Below are 17281 nucleotides of genomic sequence, written 5' to 3'. Positions count from 1 at the left end.
TCTGTAGTCCTGATTCACTTTACTTATTGTACAGAAACAGTATGGCACAAGAACATAGCATTGTCAGAATGATTGATAATTTTAAGTTGTATTGTGAATTTCTGATTCCTAAGCTAGAAAAGGCAGCTCTAAGAAACCTAAATTATTAGCATATTCATTATACATATCATATCAGTTAACATGAATGAAAATCGTAATTTCCTTTCACATCTAAACTTGTCAGGGCTAGAAGGGCGTCTAGCACATCAACTTTTGAAGCTTCATGTTCATGCTAGGGATATTGTGTTCAAAAAGGAAGAAATTGCTCACATAAGTTCATGCAGCAAATTTAGCCAAATTTATTGTAGCTAGCTCAAAGAGAAGAAGAGTGGCTGATAGCCAGATCTTTCAGATTTAGCTAAGTCTGGAAAGGAAGCAACTCTAAACAACAAAAGAGAAAGAAAGAAAGAAAGAAAAGCATAAAATTTAGGGATAGAAAGGCCTTGAGAGTTTATCTAATCCAAACCTTTTATTTGTTTGAAATTTCATTTGATAGAAATAAGGCATTATCATAGAAAGGAGCATAGTGATTAACCATTCAAAAAACCTCAGACTGGCTTCCCTTTACCTGTCAATATCCAGAAAGTCCATAAGGGGGTAACCTTCAGCTCCTAACACCAGCATTATGACAAAGGGTTACCCTACCCTTGATTTATAATGGGGTCATCCTGGGCCTGGACAACAATATTATGATAAGGCTTTCATTGTCCTAAAAACAAGTGTTATAATAAGCATTTGTTGTATAAGTAATTTGGGATTTAGCTACCTCTATTATGTGGCCTCAGGACAAGATGACACATGAATCTTCCAATTGTTCATGATACAGAGCTTTAACTTTTATGTGGTTAAGGGCACTTTGCCCCAGGACATCAGGTTGACAATTTCTAGAAGTACTTACTTCCTCTTCAAGAAGCCATAGTTTTCCTTGGCAACCACCACCCCTGTTCCTCCATCTCCAACTCTTGTTAATAAGGGCATTAGAGGATACTCCACAATCCAGGGACAAGATCCTTCTTCTTCTTGAGAGCTAACATCCTCCCAATGGCACATTTTCTATGAGACTCAATGCCCCCAAATCACCTAGCCTCCCCTTCCAACATTGCAGGCACAAAGACTACATTGGTAATTTTCCCTGCATAACTGTATCCACAGTCAGACTCTCCTTTGTACTATTACTATTTCTTGTGCCTCCAAAATGTTCTCATCCCAGATGGAAAAAAAGGTCATAATGTCCCTGTCAGGATATGTTAGGTTTGGGGCTGGTACTAGTAATGGACTTTGCACAGATTAAGTATTTAATAAATGCTAATGGAAGTTTAAAATGTACTTGAGAAAAGTATGTCCTTGGGCTATAATGAGTTTCATGATTGCTTTTTTGAGGAAAAATTCCATTCTACAGGATACACAGGTCTCTTTCTGATCCCTTGGGTATCAATCCTCTATCAGAGCAGAAGAAAACACAATTTTTGAAGTTTCATAACTTCATTGAGTTTACATTATTTAGGAATTTTTAGGAATTTATTTAGGAATACTTGAAAAGGTATATCACTATCCCAGACAAAATGACTGGTTCCCAAAATATGGTCTGTTCCCTCTACCTTCCTTACATTCACACTATGCTCTTTTTAACTAGAATATACTGCCATTCAATTTCCACCTGATGAAAGCCTTTTTTTTTTTTCTTTTAAGTTTCCTCTTGTGTCACCTCTACCAGGAAGCTTTCTCTGATTCCAACCCATGCTTAGGATGAAAGTTTTATCTTGTTCTTAAATCACTTTAACCGTATATCTTATCTTTTCTTTTTTCTTTTTTTGACACTCGCATTCTTCCTTATAGTCAAACTTATCTGTATATATGTTGCATTCCTCCTCCCCTGCCCACCTCTGTAACCTCCTTGAAGGCAAAGACTGTATTATATAATTTTCTAATTTTTGTATTCCCATCCCTGTACAGAGATGTGCATGTAAGTGCTTAATAGACATTTACTGAATTTAAGATAGAAGTAGAGTTTAGTTCTTGCTTTCATTTCATGGCTTCTTTGTATTATCATCTCATCTCTTTTTGCCTCCTGCTAGCTTGTCTTCCTTCTCACTCCCAAATCCACTCATCTCTCTTTTTTATGATGTAAACCTGCCAATTCAGTCAAGCTAATTTTCTCATTGGCTGACCACATACACATACACACACACACACACACACACACACACACACACACACACACACACACACACACACACACTTACACTTTTGATCAGGATGCTCCTTTTATCTACAATGCCTTCCCTCCTCCTCTTGACCTATATAAATCTTGCCCATTCTTCAAGATCCAGCACAAAGTGCAGTGACTGCAGGAAACCTCTCCTGATTCTAGCCCATGCTGAGCTTCTCTTACTCTGAATTCCCTTGGTGTTCATGTACATTCTGCCTCTCAGTATCCAATGCTTGTTGATCTATTTATTGCTCTGGAATTGTTCTCTTGCCATCCTCAGCTTACTCTAACCTACTTTGGGGGAAAAAGCAGATGCTTTCCTCTTCAGAGGCAAGGTAGTGGAGTAAAATGAGTGATAGACCTGTAGTGAATAGAACTGTTTTAGGATTCCAGCTAGCTGTGAGAACAATGGGCAAGTCAGGCAACCTGCCTAAGCCTCAGTTCCCTCATCTTTAAAATGGGTATGCAAGAGTGAAGCTGAAAAAGAATACTTGTTCTACTCATATTATAAGAAAAGTATTTTGTAAACCTTAAAATTCTTTAGAAATGTTGTTATAATTCCTCTAAATGTATATCCCCAAGAGCCCCTATCACTCATTTACTGTGTACAAAGGTACTTTAGGATGGCAGAAAAATAAGACATGATCCCTGTCACAAAGAATTTATAGTCTAATTAAGGACCTCTATTCATACGGCTAGTACTTTTAAGTCAAGGCCTATCATCACATGGGCTATTGCATTTAGTCTTCTAATTGTTCTATCTGCTTCTAATCCACCTTTCCAATCTATTGTCCACACAGTTACCAAAATATCTTCCTAAGCACATGTCTGATTATATCACTACCTGATTCAATTTTTGGTGGCTCTTTATGGATTCCAAAAGAAATCACAAATTCATCTCTGAATTTATAAAAGTCTTTCACAATATGGTTTCAGCTTATCTTTCCAGGCTTATTTCATATTATTCTCTTCACAAATGCTATACTCCAGCCAAACTGGCCTCCTCAATATTTCCCAAGTTCATCATCCTATGTCCTAATTCATTACCTTTGTACTTTGTTCCCCTCTTCCTGGAAGGCACTATTTCCTCATGCCCACATTTTAGAAGCCATTTGTTCCTTTAAAGTTCAATTCAGGTACCGTTTCTAGGATGAGCCTTTCTTAGTCCTTAGTATTGTCTCTCCTCAGTTTCTTGGGGCCCTCAGTTATGTGTGTGAATATCATAACCATTTATAGAACTAAACACCTTGTCTCTGTATCTTCAGCACCTTATCACACTGCCTTGCATACAGCAAGCACTTAATAAATGCTTGTCAAGTTGAATTAAATGGCATATCTAACAATGCCAGACATGGGATAATGGGGAATCTAAGAGTGGGAAGCTATGTACATGGCTGTAGTGGATGATGAGCTCAAGATGAGTCAGCCTTCTGATGTGGCAATCACAAAAACTTATTCCATCTTGGGTTGCATTAATAGGGGTATAGTGTCTCTAATTGCTCCTTATATCTCCTCGGCTGGCTTCTCATGTTTCCTCACATGCACCCACTCACCTCAACTTCCCGAAGTCTGGTTCCCACCCCTGCCATTCTACTGCAACTGTTCGCTCTCTCAAAGGTTAGCAATGACTTACTAATTACCAAATCCAAAAGACTTTTTTTTCTTTTAGTCTTTCTTATCCTTGATCTTTCTATAACATGTGACACTATTAATTTCTTTCTCCTGCGGGATTCTTTCTCTTCCTTTGGCTTCAAAGATACCATATTTCCTAATTATCTTCCTCTGAATATAACCCCTCCCCATATTAGTTTATGTTATTCTCTTTGCCAACAGAGTTATCCCTCAACCCTGCATATTCAGACTTTAAAGCCCTTCTTAGAATATCAATTGCTCCATAAAACCTTCCTTGTTCAATCCAGTCTGTAATGACCCCCTATGACCTCACAATGTTCAGTCCAGTCCAACTCTGAGATTTTGTGAACCACATTGTCCATAGGGGTTTCTTGGCAAATATACTGGAGTGATTTGCTATTTCCTTCTCAGTAGCAAACAGGTTAAGTGACTTGCTTGGAGTTACATGGCTAGTAAGTGTCTGAGGCCGGGTCTTCCTAACTCCAGGCCCAGCTCTCTATCTACTGAGTCACCTAGCTGCAGAGAACACATTATAGTGTATTAAAATTTTTTATTATGGACCAGACCCATGATCTTATCATTTCAGGAAACTCCCAGTAAGAAAACTTCCTTTACCAATGTAGATTAGCAACTTCATTGCGTTAGAGTTTCATGGAGGCACTTTGAAGTAGCTTGCTTTGGATCATAGAACTAGTTGGTATGTGTTAGTAATAGAATGTGAATTTTCTGACTGAAAGCCTAGTTTCTAAAGCTGCTTCTCCTTTATTAGAATAACATAGAAAACAAAATAATACTATAACATGTCTCTCTCCTAAACCTTGAATTTGTTCTTCCACAAATATATGCACTCAGTGGAAAGGGTAGATCTTTAAAAAATTATGTGTGGGTGATTCAAAGGGGTCCACGTCACTAAATCATGTGTTAAGAGGCATATATTTGAAGAATATGGTGACGTGACCAGAAGGTACAGAATAGCTGTGGATGTTTTGACTGATGTCATCTTGCTCCTCTCTATAGGATCTGCTCCCACCTGCAATGCTCTCCAATTCAGTTGACCATCAATTCTGGCTTTTTTTTTTCCTTTTTCAGGGTCATTTTATACCAAATCTGAAACTCATTATGGATATTATGGTTGTAGCTCTCTCACCAGATCTGTATTGCAGAATAGTATTATCATTGTGAATTATCAGTTTCCAGATATGAATCATATCCCATCCTTATTAAACTAAACTAGATGAGAAGGCAGAAACTGATTAATGTCCATTCTATGTATTGCCTTATCACCTTTCAGAGTTCTGCATACAGTAAAAAATGTTTGTTGAAAAAGCACAGGATTTATTTATAAAAATGAGTTTAGTTTCATATTGGCACGTGAAGTTTTATCAAAGTCAGGAAGAAGTGGCTTCAAATGTCAATTCTGAAATTTGTAAATATGGATAATCACCTAACTACTCAGAATTAGTTTCTTCATCTGTAAAATGAGGACAACAAAAAAAAAAAAACAACAAAAATTATATTAATGATAATAGCTAGCATTCACATATGGCTGTAAAGGTTACAAAGAATTTTATAAATAGAATCTCATTTGATTCTCAAGATGACCCTGGCAGGTTAGTGCTATTATTATCTCCATTACAGCTGAGGAACTAAGGCTGAGAGAGGTTAAATTACTTGAGGCAGGATTCAAACTGAGGTCTTCCTGACTCTTAAATCCACTGCTCTATCCCTTGGGTCACCTAGTACCTACTTCAGAAGATTGCTTTAAAGTTCAAATGAAATAATGTACTTAAAAGTTTGCAAAATGCTTTATGTGCTATGTAAATTATTACCATAATCATTATTTTCAAGGATTTACACCAAAAGACTAGAGAAGAAATACAAGTAATACAAAGCAACCAATAATCCAAAAGTAATTGCTATGCCTTTGGAGTACAGAGTGGGATACAACATAGAAGTACAAGGTTTAAGGGCAAGCTACTCTTTCCCATCATGTAGGGCCCAGAAGTCAACAAGCAATTACGTTCTACTCAACCCTGGGCCGAGGGACAGCCACTCTGGCTCAGACTAATGTGAGGTGCCAGGTAGGAGAGTTCTGGTCTAGTATCATAATAATGGATTTCTCCAGGGTCTCAAGAGTCACAAGCACATGGGCCTCAGTGACACTGGAAGACATTCCTCTAGATGACTGTTCCTCTGCCTCCCCTCTGTGCCATAAGGCCCATCAGATTTCTGTGTCCCATGTCTCAGGGCAGCTACCTAAGCATGTAATTTCTCATCCCTGGGCCACCAGGCTGGTCAGTTTCCAAGACAAAGAAGCATTTTTCTTTCCCTGACACATATTCTAGGGCTCGGTGCAGGGCTTCCCTCCTGGATCTTTGAGGGTCAGCAGAGTAAAGTGGGCCCACATACCTGGCAGAGTTCAGAGGCTTCACTGACTCCTGAAGTACAGGAATGTGTCCACAATCCCATAGTTGCCTGTCCCTTATCACCTCTGGTTCACACCTTAAGGGGATCAGAAACCAGTAGAAGATGGGGAGCTGCAGGGGGTTTCTACAGAGCCAGGCCACCCACCAGCCCTCCAAGCCCTCCCGAGAGAACTAAATGGACAGTGTGAGGCGTGACTCCATCCAGCGTAGCCAAGCAGAGGTTCAGTGCAATGACAAATGCCAGGCGGGCCACCCAGTAGCAGGAGGATGACTTGGTCCCAAAGGCCTGGATCAAACCCAGTAGGTGCCCTTGATGTAATTCACAGGAAGAGAGGAAAAAGCCTGGGCCAGCGTGATGGAGGATACAATAATGCATTGGAAGTAGTTGCTGGAGGAGGAAGAAAAGGCCCACAGCTCATCTGCCCTGCTCTCTAGACTCTTTACTCCAGCAGGCCCCGTGCACACATCTTGTCCTCTACCTCCCAGGGACTAGACCTATCTCCTTTATCCGTGCAGAAGCAAACTGATGGACTTCAGCTCCCTCCTCGAGGGGATAGAGTGGGGAGAGGGAAGAGATCTTGTTTCCGGGCTTGAGATAATGTTTGGCCAATAACAGGGATTTAATACATGTATGTTGATTGTTCCACCGCCTTCTCAGCCTCAACCAGGAAGACCCGAGTACTAGGACCTCTAGTTCCACCCAACTCACTACTCGGCGATCCAAGCGTCTCTTTTGCTAAACTACCCCACAAACCTCGAGAGAACTAAACGTCTCTTTCCCTGCAGCTGGTTCTCGCCGGAGACCCGGGTGCCCCTCACCTACCTGTGTACAGGACACGCAATCTCAAGTAGCACAAAGTTAGAGGGTGTCCTGCCGAGCCCAGGCTGCTGAGAATGGGTAGAGGATTCTGGATTGAAAACCTGGGGCTACTCTCGGCCTTTTCAAGCCCCCCAAAAGAGTTCTCTATCTTAAACCCGATCTTTTGAACTCTGATCCCGCCTTCTGCTCGCTTCTAGCCAATCACGGCCCGGCCCTTCAGTCCCAACACCACCCGAGACCATTCTTTCCCACTCGGCTCCCGCTTAGCGTCCATTTCTGAATGGAACTCAACCGAGGCTCCGCCCATCTCCGGATCCCGGACCCAATCCTCATGCAATCCCACTTTGGCCACGCCCACCCCATCTCCACACGCGAAGTGCGGAGCCGGGTGGTTTTCCGGCTCCGACCCCGCAGCGGTTTCTGCCGTTCTCCCCTACCCTTCTGTCTCAGGCCCAGTGCCACCGTAGCTCGGCCACGACGGCAGCCCAGTCCTCTCTTTTAGGGTTCAGCTCCCAACCCAGGTCCAGGGAGTTGGTCCGCGTGGTGACCTCCGGGGCTTGCCAGTGGCCAGCACGTTCCGCAGCTGATGCTGGATGGCACCCGAGGAACGGCCAGGGTCAGCGGCAGGAATGGCCTGGAGCTGGGAAGAGGAGACGGGATCCAGGTAGCCTGGCCGAAATCTACCTGCCTCCCAGAAATTTCACCCCTGATCTGCCAGCTCAGGCTTCTCCCACCTCAACCAAAAGACACAAACGTCACTCCCGGACAGTCACACCCCATTCCACACCCCTAAAATCTAAACTTCCTCCGGCCAGAGGCCCGCTTCTGGGACCCTGTCCTGCACAGCAGCCCTAACTACAGACACATTAGCTCTGCGGCCCTCTCACCGGTAGTTCAGCCCAAACCCTGATACCCGACATGCCCTGGACTCCAGCAGGCTCCCCCAAAGCCTGAAGACCACAGTCCGTTTTACCTTCCTGCTTAGGTCTTACTTCCACCCATTTAGTAAGCAAAAAGGACCTGAGGAAGCTCACCATGACCAAATCAGTTGACCTCTGATTGTATCTATACCTGATTATATTTATACCTATATATCTGTTTATATATATGAGGGAAGGAAGGGAAGGCTGGATACCTTGAGTTTGGTCTGCTGAATACCTTCTTATGACTGAAAGAAAAGTAAAAGGGGCACTGATATACTGAAAAAGTATCATTTGGGTTCTAAGAGGTCCAGGGAACTATAAAAATCAAACGCATACAAACACAATACACTATTTTAACTTTATTTCTTACAAACTTTTGTCCCAGATGATCCCAGGACCTAGAAACCCATTTAAGCTGAAGCCGAGGCCCAGCAAAGGTTAAGCTCTGTTCCTGCCCTCACTCTGAGGCTTCCCCACTCCATTTGAGCACCGGGTAATCACCCTGAAGGGTGGAAGTGGGAAGGGAGAGAATGGGCTGGAATAGGGTTCTAGGTATGGGAGAGTGAAGTGAAGGTGAATGGAAGGGGAAATAAAATGAAGGTATAGAGGGAAGGAGACCTCTGGAGGATAGAAACAAGGATAAAATGGGCTCTGGGCACCACCCATTTTCCTCCCATTCGACTTCTCCCCTCCAAGGAAAAACATCTGCCTCCTTTGCCAGCTGGGCCTCCTAACTGTGTTCTTGGGGGTATAAGGAAGAGGCAGTGCCGTTGACCTCCTTCCTAGGTTCCATGTATCCCCCAAAGCCAGGTCTCCCCCCTCACCTGTAAGGGAAAGGAGGGAGAGGAAGGTCAGAGGGAAAAAAGTGGGGTGAGGGAGAAATTCCAGGAGTTGGGGAACTGGAAGAATAAGGAAAACAGAAGCTGCTAAAGAACTAAAAAAAAAAAAAAAAAAAAAAGACTTGGATTCAGGATAAAGAGCTTGGGGTAGAAATCCTGGAATAGGATACTAGGCTCCAAGGCAGGTAAATGCAGGAGATTTTAGAAAGAATAAGAGGAAGGGGACAGTTCACCAGTTCTCAGGTATGTAAAGCTGCTCACCTCAGCTGATGAAGGTTGCTATTAGGTTCCTACGCTGAGACCAATGATTAAAGCAAGGATGAGAACAGCAATAACGACACAAATAGCGATCCCGACCTTTTTCTACAGGAGAGGAGAGGAGAGGCAGCTTAGAGCACGGTCTGGGGCCAGCAACTATGGGAGAGAGATTCTTGCTAGTTGGGGTAGACGGCCTTCCCTCACCTTCCTGGCCTTCTTCTGACTCTCCAGTGCAGACTTGACATGCTCCTGACCTCGCTCCACAAAGTCTGCTGAACTGAGAATGTTCTTCTCAATCCTGTCAATCATTTCCCCCTAAGGAGGGAAAAGGAAGAGGAACATCAGAATTTAAGAAATGGCCACATTCAGGACCTAAATCACGTTATTTCCTATGTACAACTAACTAGATTAATGACCTCACAGACTCCTTCAAGTATTCAAGCTGTTTCCCCTTATCTCCTATTGCACCTCCAAATCTAAATTCCACTCATTTCTTTCAGTTCAGCCTCAATGCTATCTTTTCCATGAATGTTTCCCTGATTTTTCCCTCCCCTTCCCCCTAGCCAGAAGTCCCAGATTTAGAGATGGAAAGGATGTGAGAATCTAATGCCTTCTTTTCACTGAGAAGGAAACTGAGGCCTGTAGAAGCAGTTACTCATTAGTCACAAGTAGTTGCAGAACTAGAATGTGAACCCAGGTTCCATGATTCTAAATTAAGGAATCTTTCCATTATACTACAATTCTCTTCCTCCTAGAAGGACCACTGTAACATTGAATATTGTTATATGTATAGATTTTGGGCATTTGAAGCCTTTGACCATCTCCTCCTTAGGCTTCTGGGACACTGCACTGTAGGGTATTACCTTTCCACTGTCTTGGTAGTTCTCTGACCTATTTAACTTACGTCTTCTAAGTGTAGATGTCTTCATAAAGGTTCTATTTTCAGCTGTCTTCACTTTTCTCTTTATACTCTCTTGATTGGTGATTTCAATCATTCCCTCTATGTGGATGACTCTCAAATCTATGTTTATATTTCTAATCTTTCCACAAAGTTCCAGTCTCACTGGCTATTTACTTTCATTCTGGGGACCTCAATTTCTGTATCTAAAAACTGAACATATTTTTCCCACTAGACTTGTCCTAGCTCATAACCTGGAGTTATCTCTATTGCTCCTCATATTCAATCAACTTCCAAGTTCTTTCCACTTAACTTCAAATCACCTATGCATCCATCCTGTCCTCCACTCCAGTTCACTCCAATACCTCTCTATCTACTGGCTCTCATCTCTTTACTCCTAAACTATGGTCATCACCTCCTAACAGGGTCTTCCTGCCTCTAATCCAACCTCTAATTTATTGAGCAATTTTCTTAATGCATCACTATTTTATACTACTGCTTTACACACAAAAACGTGCAATGGCTTCCTATCTACTGCTTACACAATAATTCATTGAAATTTATACAATAAAGTGTAAAAGTCTTGACTCTGGTATCCAAGGCACTTCATCTAGATTCACTTGACCACACTGGCCTTATCTTATAGCATTTCATCTATTTCATCTACATTCCAAATAAACATCTCCATCCCCCTTCTAGTTTGGTCCTCACCTCTCTCCTCAATTTCCTTCATTCCATCTTCTGTTCCAAGAATGGATTCCTTTCCTTTCCTCCAATTTCCAATTGCTGGAGTCCCTTCACTTCTTTTTAGGTCCAACTTGATGGTGCCTCCTCCAAAAAGTCTTTCTTAACAATTCCCCCACTCTTCCTATACACATTTCTCAGAGCACATTGCTAGAATCTTTCTTTCCTTCTTTTTTATTAAAATTTTTTCTTTCCTTTTTTTTTTTTTTTTTTTTTTTTTTTGCAAGGCAGTTGGGCTAAGTGACTTGCCCAGGGTCCCACAGCTAGTAAGTATTAAGTGTCTGAGGCTGGATTTGAACTCAGGTCTACCTGACTTCAAGGCCAGTATTCTATTTAGCTGGCCCCCAATTTCTTTCTTATTGTAGTTATTTGTGTACATGTCCTTCTGTCTATTAGATTCTACGCTCTTTAAGAACAGAATCTTTATCAGATTCATATTGTATCTATAGCAATTAACTCAGTGCCTTCAACTTACTTGTTCCTTAATGTCTATTAAATTTGTAAGTCCCTATGGGAGATAGGGACTCTGGGCAAGAAGGGATACTTCTCTGTCCTTTTAGGCTATCATGCACATACTTGGTGTAGAACTTAATGATTTGAGAATGGGAGAAGTCAGAATAGGAGGAGACTAAAGATGGGTAGAAAGAGAGAAAAGAGTTTTGAAAGGTGGTAGGGCTCTGAAAAAAAGGCAAAGCTATAAAGAGGTGAGGCCATGGCAAGGTGGAACCTTCACTACACTGAGGGTTAGCAGAGAGTTGGCAATTTCCCACCTGCATCTCCACTTCAGTGGCCAGAAAGGTGAAGATTTCATGGAGTTCCCGGATGCTTCGTTCAAGCTGCTGGATTTCCCCATGTCGGGTGGAGATTTCATTTAGTGCCTGCCGTGTCATTTGTGTGTCCTTCAGAATCTGGGTCAGAGAAGAATGGAGGCATGAGTATAAATATCATTCAAGCCCCCAAAGTGCTCTATCCTTAGAATAAATCTTAAAAGCTCAAAAGGTCCAATGAAATAGAGGACGTGGACCCAGAGATATTACCTTGGCTATCCAGGGTCTAACCCATGATATTGTGTGAATGAGTGGACTAAGACAAGGGAAAGCAAATCCAAGTAGAAAGTAGGAAGACTCAAGCAGGAGATGAAATGCAACCATCTTCTTAAGCTTTGAGAACTTATTTCATATCAGTTTTCCTTTGGCAGGGGAACAGAGAACCAAAAGAACTCATCCAGAAGAAATTTGGGTTGAGGGTTTGAATATTTGATAGACTCACATTGGACACAAACACTTCACTTTGTCCACTTTCCAGCATCTGCTCCAGCTCTTCTTCTGACACCATTCCAGCATTGGCTGAAAAGGGGAGAAGGAAATATCATGCTGTTACTTAAAAACTCAGCATTTTGGCTAACTTTCTGAGATCCAAGATTTGCTGTACTGTTCCCATCTAAACCTGGGCTGATCCTAACCCTGCCTTTTGACTTCCAAGGACACCTCTGCCCCCACAGCAAAGGGTCTCCTCCCCCATCCCATTTCCCCTTACCCCCACTCCTCAGTGCTCACTGATTTTTAGCTGCCTCTGGATCCGTTCTACGTTCTTTTCCCGGTATTCTGACTGCATTGTATTACACTTGTTGATGAGCTCAACAAATTGTTGGGATAAGATTCCATGCTGTAGGTAAAAAAGTATATAAGGAGAACAGAAGATAGAGTATCAGTGAATGAAGGCCCAGGTGGGAATCAGAACACTGATGTCTGTGCTCTGGTCAGGCTACTCTCACCACTGCCCTTCAAATAAGGCAGCTCATTTCATACTTGGACTTTTGCAACCATGTTCTTTCAGTCTCTCCCTTTCCTGAAAATATTCAAGCAGTCAGATTAATCCTCCCCAAAAGTCCATATATCATCCTTTGATTTCACAACCCAAAAAGCTTCTTCAGTGAATGTTTGTTGCTTTCAAAATAAAGTAAAAATTCCTCAGCCTAGAATTTAAACCCTTTCATGATTTGGGTCCAACCTATTTTTTTCAGCTTTATATTTTACTCATTCCCAAAACTAATTTTCACTTCAGTGTTCAACTTAACTGTCTCCTGAACAAGATAGCAGTGTGACTGACAGCACATTTACAAATTTTGTTCCCATTAGTTTGCCATATTATGCTCCTTGTTTGTCTAACTCATATTCACAGTCCAACTCAAGTTCTCCTCTTGTACCCAAATCAACACAGCCAACAAAGAAGTCTTTATAGCATTTAACCACTTAGACATTCAACATATCTACAGCCTAGTGTTCTGGGTTTGATACTCATCATTTAAAACTGCAAGCACTCTAGGACAAGGACATGCCATTTAAGAATCCCTCACTTCCCCCTTCAAATTCCACCTCCTTCTCCAAAACTTGGTCCTCAGGAAACATTTATTGATATGTCAAGATTGAGAAGAGAACAATTTATACAATAACAATGAGGGAAACACAAAAAATTTAGTCTCTGAACTTTGATCAATGCAAGACCTATGATGAAGCAAGCTACACAATTCCTGAAAGATAATAGACTCATGGTGTACAGTGATACTTTTTAAAAAACATGACAAATGTAAAAATTTATTTTCCTTGACTGTGCATATTTGTTACATTTGTTTTTCTTTGTTTCCCCTCCCCCAATGGGAGGGAAATGGGAGAGAAAATAGATTTTTGTTAATTGAAAAAATAATTTTTAAAATGAATGCTAGTGTTCTGGAAAGGACCGACGCACCTGGGTCTTTCTCATCCTTATGTTGACAGAATTACAGTTTTCATCTGCTTCCTCCTTCTGGGGATCAATGGCTGTCAAAGGACAAAGGAGGGATAGGGCAATGGGCTTAGGGTACCTGCCTCTAGCCTCAGGTTTCTTCCCAGAACCCTGGCAGAATAGCCAAGCAGTACTTACCCTTCAGCTGAGTCCGAATCTCCTTCCCCAGTTGTTTTATCTCTTCCCTCAGATTCTGGAGATCTTGCTTCATACCTGAATTGGAGGCAGCGGTGGGGATGGGAGAAAATCATGATTTCAAGACAGTTGCAATAACAGAGGTCCAACAGGCTGCCCGGAGTCCCTCCCCCCGGGAAAGCCGTCCCACCAGTGCAGGTGGAGGACTACAAAGCCCACAAGCCCCCGGGGAAGTCAGTGAGCTTGCGCCCTAGGTCCGCACTCACTCTCCTCGGGAAGAGGCGTGGCGAGGATGGTGATCTGTTGCTTCTCCAATTCCTTGACTTTGTTCTCCAATCTCGAAATGGTTTGTCGGATGCTCCGGACCTAGGGAAGAAGCAGCAGGGCAAGGAGCGACGGGGAACCCCACCCTCTCCATGCGAGTTCCAGCCTTCCTGCTTCCTTTTCCTCTCTCCCAGCCCCCAAAACCAGGCGGTCCACCTCCCCCGAGGATCCTCGGGAAACCCCTCCACTCCGTGCCCCCTCCCCACCTCTACCTTCTGGAAGAATTCCTCGTCGGGGTTCCCCAACTTGGCTGTACCCGGATGCACGACCAAGGCCACTCGCTCGGTCTCCTCCTCATCAGAGCTGTCATCTCCCTGAAAGGTCCGGGGTCACTGACAGGAGCCCCTGCCCAGCCCCCTAACTCCTCCTCCTCATGTGGGGCGTCCCCCTCTCGGCTGCTAGAAGCCAGCTATCCCCAGAGCCCCGTGGCGCGAACGCCGCTCAGGATGCCCGCTGCCTTGCCCACCTGCATCCCAGCGCCGGATGGCTTTCACGGCTGTCTTACCTGCCTCAGTTCGTGGGTCCGGTCCCGCATGCTGACCCAACTTTTTCCCACGCCACACCCCCGCACCTGGTGGGGGTCTTACGGAATGGTTCAAACCCCAAGGCCTCCAAAATTCCCAGTATGAAATACCGGCCCCTCCACCACCCCCCTCCTCCCCAAACCACTCTCGGGACCCCTCACTAGCCCCCGAAACCTTAGGCTCCGCCCCCCTACACCTCCAGTAGCCAATAGGAAGGATCCGGCCACTGGGACCCCCCTCAACGTTCCACAGGTTGTAATTCCCTCCTGCTCCTCCCAATCCTACTACTCCAGCCCCTCCCCCTCCGGTGGAGGAATCTGCTCATGCGCACGAAGAAGTTCTCTCCCTCGTCCTCAGGAAAAACGGAAACGGGAAGCTGCAGCTGCAACCTGAACGGAAGTGAGGCTGCCAGGACTCAAGGATGCTTCGCCCCTACCGGAAGCTAAGAGGAAGGGGCTCATCACCGGATGTGAAGTTCCAAGGCGGGGGAGGGAAGAGGATAAATATGCGTCATCCAAACGTCACCCGTCTGTCTTCGCCCTGCTCACATCACCCCATGGCATCCACCCTCGCCACCTTAAGTGACCTAATGCAGCCCCTCACCCCTACCCGACTGTCTCCTCACTCCCTTAAAACCCCAGGTCACGTGATTCGCTTGAGCCTTAGTGCCTCCTTGTAGGTCATCCCTGTTAGCGGGGATTCAGGGAACTTGGTTAGATTTAGGGTGACATGATCTTTCTGAAGATAGGGCGCCCCCCCACTCCCGACAATCTAATGGATTAGCCCAAACCTCGAGGAGGCCCAAGTTCTAAATCTGGAAATCAACAACACGTGACTTTCGCTTCCCACCAGGGTACGGTCCCCCCTCCTTTCCGTCCCGCCCCCGAGATCTTCCTGGTCTCCGCTCTTTCGCCGCGGAGAATCCCGGGAAAGGAGCGCGTCCCCTAGCACTTAGCGGATCGGAGTCCTGAGGTGGTCAGACCCATTTCCTGCAGCACAGGGAGACCTCCTTCCCAGCCCCCGTTAATGACCCCCAATCCAAATCCACGCTTCAGTGCTGAAATAGAAAGCCCGACCCAGACGCACAAAGATACCCTAGATTTATCTTTTTAAAAGTAGTATTTGATTTTTGTTATCATAATTTTCAGTCCAGATCTCCCATTGGAATTAACACTTCAAAGGGGTGCTTTTTTTAATTATTAATTTTATAATTATAAAATTTTTTTGACAGCATATGCATGAGTAATTTTAAAGGGGTGCTTTTTGACCAAGATTTCTAATTGAATCAAACGCTCTGGCATCCCCCAAAGATAACTTATCTGGGGGGATATGCCTTTCCCAGGAGAGGCTGAGACTCCAAAAGGGATCACAGATCAAAAGGAAATAGTTTCTTAAAGGGAACACAGCTTCAGAAAAGGGAACAGTTTCCCTCCCTCTTCACCAAGATAAATGAATTTATCCTTAGCATTCAAATTTTCTCCATTTCTTGTAACCAATGGTTCTATGTATGAATGATATGGTGCTGGCAGGTGTAGAATCTTTATTTTCTTTGTGTTAAAAATTAACATAAGAGGCAAACAATACCACATTGAGTTGCATCTCTGGCTCTGAGGCTGCATTGATTGCACAATCATTGCAAACAAAAGTCTCAGTCAACTGTAATACAGCGTTAGGTGTGGGTCAGTTTTCTGCCATACTAGTTTCCAATATTCCCAGCAGTTTTTGTCAAATAATGAATTCTTATCCCCAAAGCTGGGGTCTTTGGGTTTGTCAAACACTAGATTACTATAGTCATTGACTATTTTGTTCTGTGAACCTAACCTATTCCACTGATCAACTATTCTTTTTCTTAGCCAAATGGTTTTGATGGCTACTGCTTTATAATATAGTACAGCTAAACCAAAATAGTGAATTCTTATCCCAAAAGCTGGGCTACTTATTATTTCTTTTTGACCAATAATATTCCATTACATTCAAATACCATAACTTATTCAGCCATTCCCTAACTAATGGACATCCACTCAATTTCCATTTCCTTCTGACAAGAATCTTGTTGTCAGTGAATAAGAGAGAGTCCCTCTTGTGTCATAGGACAATATATTTCCTTTTCCTTTATAGAAGTGGAAAATGGAGGCATCTTTGTTCTCTTGGATAATCTCCTTTTGCCATAAGACCCAAAAGATTTCGTTCAGCTTTTATATGAACAGTGGACCCCTTGCCTTGTCAATCTCTGCTGGAATGGAATCAATATCAGGCACTTTGCCACACAAAAGGAGCCTAATAGCATTCAAAACTTTTTTTTTTTTTTTTCAGTTAGAAGTATAGCTAAAAGGAGATTGATTTCAACTTGAGCTATATGTTCAATGACCAGCTTTACTCGATGACAGTCTGTTGAAAACAGTATAGAAGTGTTCAACCCATCTGTCCAAGATCATGTCCTTATTACTGATCAGTGAGACTCCATCAGCACCGAGTAGCTGAAATACATCAAAGGTCTTTGACTTGTAAATAGGCTTCAGTGCATTGTAGAACTGCTTTGTATTTTTACTATTAGCATAAAACTGAATCTCATCTGCCTTCTTACTGAGCCAAGAATACCTCATCTCTAAGCTTCACTTTCACTTTACTTTTGATGGAGTTAAATGCTACCTTCATAGAGAGGAATGGACTACTATGTAGTTCTCATTTTTCTTTTTTTTTATTTTATAATTATAAAATTTTTTTGACAG

At 43.1% G+C, this 17281-nt stretch overlaps 1 protein-coding gene and 1 long non-coding RNA gene across 9 annotated transcripts in view; one reads left to right on the top strand and one right to left on the bottom strand.

The window, feature by feature from the left end:
• The window catches only part of STX4 (syntaxin 4), a 23718-nt gene extending 8805 nt beyond the window's left edge, over positions 1-14913 (bottom strand). The window contains exons 1-14 of one of the 8 annotated variants that reach the window (XR_012484632.1): positions 14534-14913; positions 14241-14342; positions 13971-14070; positions 13708-13782; positions 13534-13604; positions 12345-12453; positions 12058-12134; positions 11559-11696; positions 9351-9461; positions 9150-9251; positions 7564-7766; positions 7130-7194; positions 6290-6694; positions 1834-5351 (exon numbers count right to left, since the gene is read on the bottom strand). Coding sequence is in view for 1 of the 8 variants with exons in the window: in XM_074281383.1 (XP_074137484.1) it covers positions 9171-9251; positions 9351-9461; positions 11559-11696; positions 12058-12134; positions 12345-12453; positions 13534-13604; positions 13708-13782; positions 13971-14070; positions 14241-14342; positions 14534-14563 (894 nt within the window). In the remaining 7 variants the exon portion in view is untranslated. Of the gene's footprint in view, positions 1-1833; positions 5352-6289; positions 7195-7563; positions 7767-8395; positions 8874-9149; positions 9252-9350; positions 9462-11558; positions 11697-12057; positions 12135-12344; positions 12454-13533; positions 13605-13707; positions 13783-13970; positions 14071-14240; positions 14343-14533 lie in introns of those variants that run through there. The other 7 variants (XR_012484634.1, XR_012484633.1, XR_012484629.1 and 4 more) reach the window with 7 other exon arrangements.
• LOC141550579 (uncharacterized) lies at positions 14211-17281 on the top strand. The gene is made up of 2 exons (XR_012484636.1): positions 14211-14349; positions 14910-17281. It is a non-coding gene; the product is annotated as an uncharacterized LOC141550579 (long non-coding RNA).

The sequence above is a fragment of the Sminthopsis crassicaudata genome, chromosome 1 (assembly GCF_048593235.1).
Source record: "Sminthopsis crassicaudata isolate SCR6 chromosome 1, ASM4859323v1, whole genome shotgun sequence".
NCBI classification, from domain to species: Eukaryota; Metazoa; Chordata; class Mammalia; order Dasyuromorphia; family Dasyuridae; genus Sminthopsis; species Sminthopsis crassicaudata.
The sequence above is the reverse complement of the archived record's forward strand: the minus strand, read 5'-3'. Positions and strand labels throughout refer to the sequence as shown.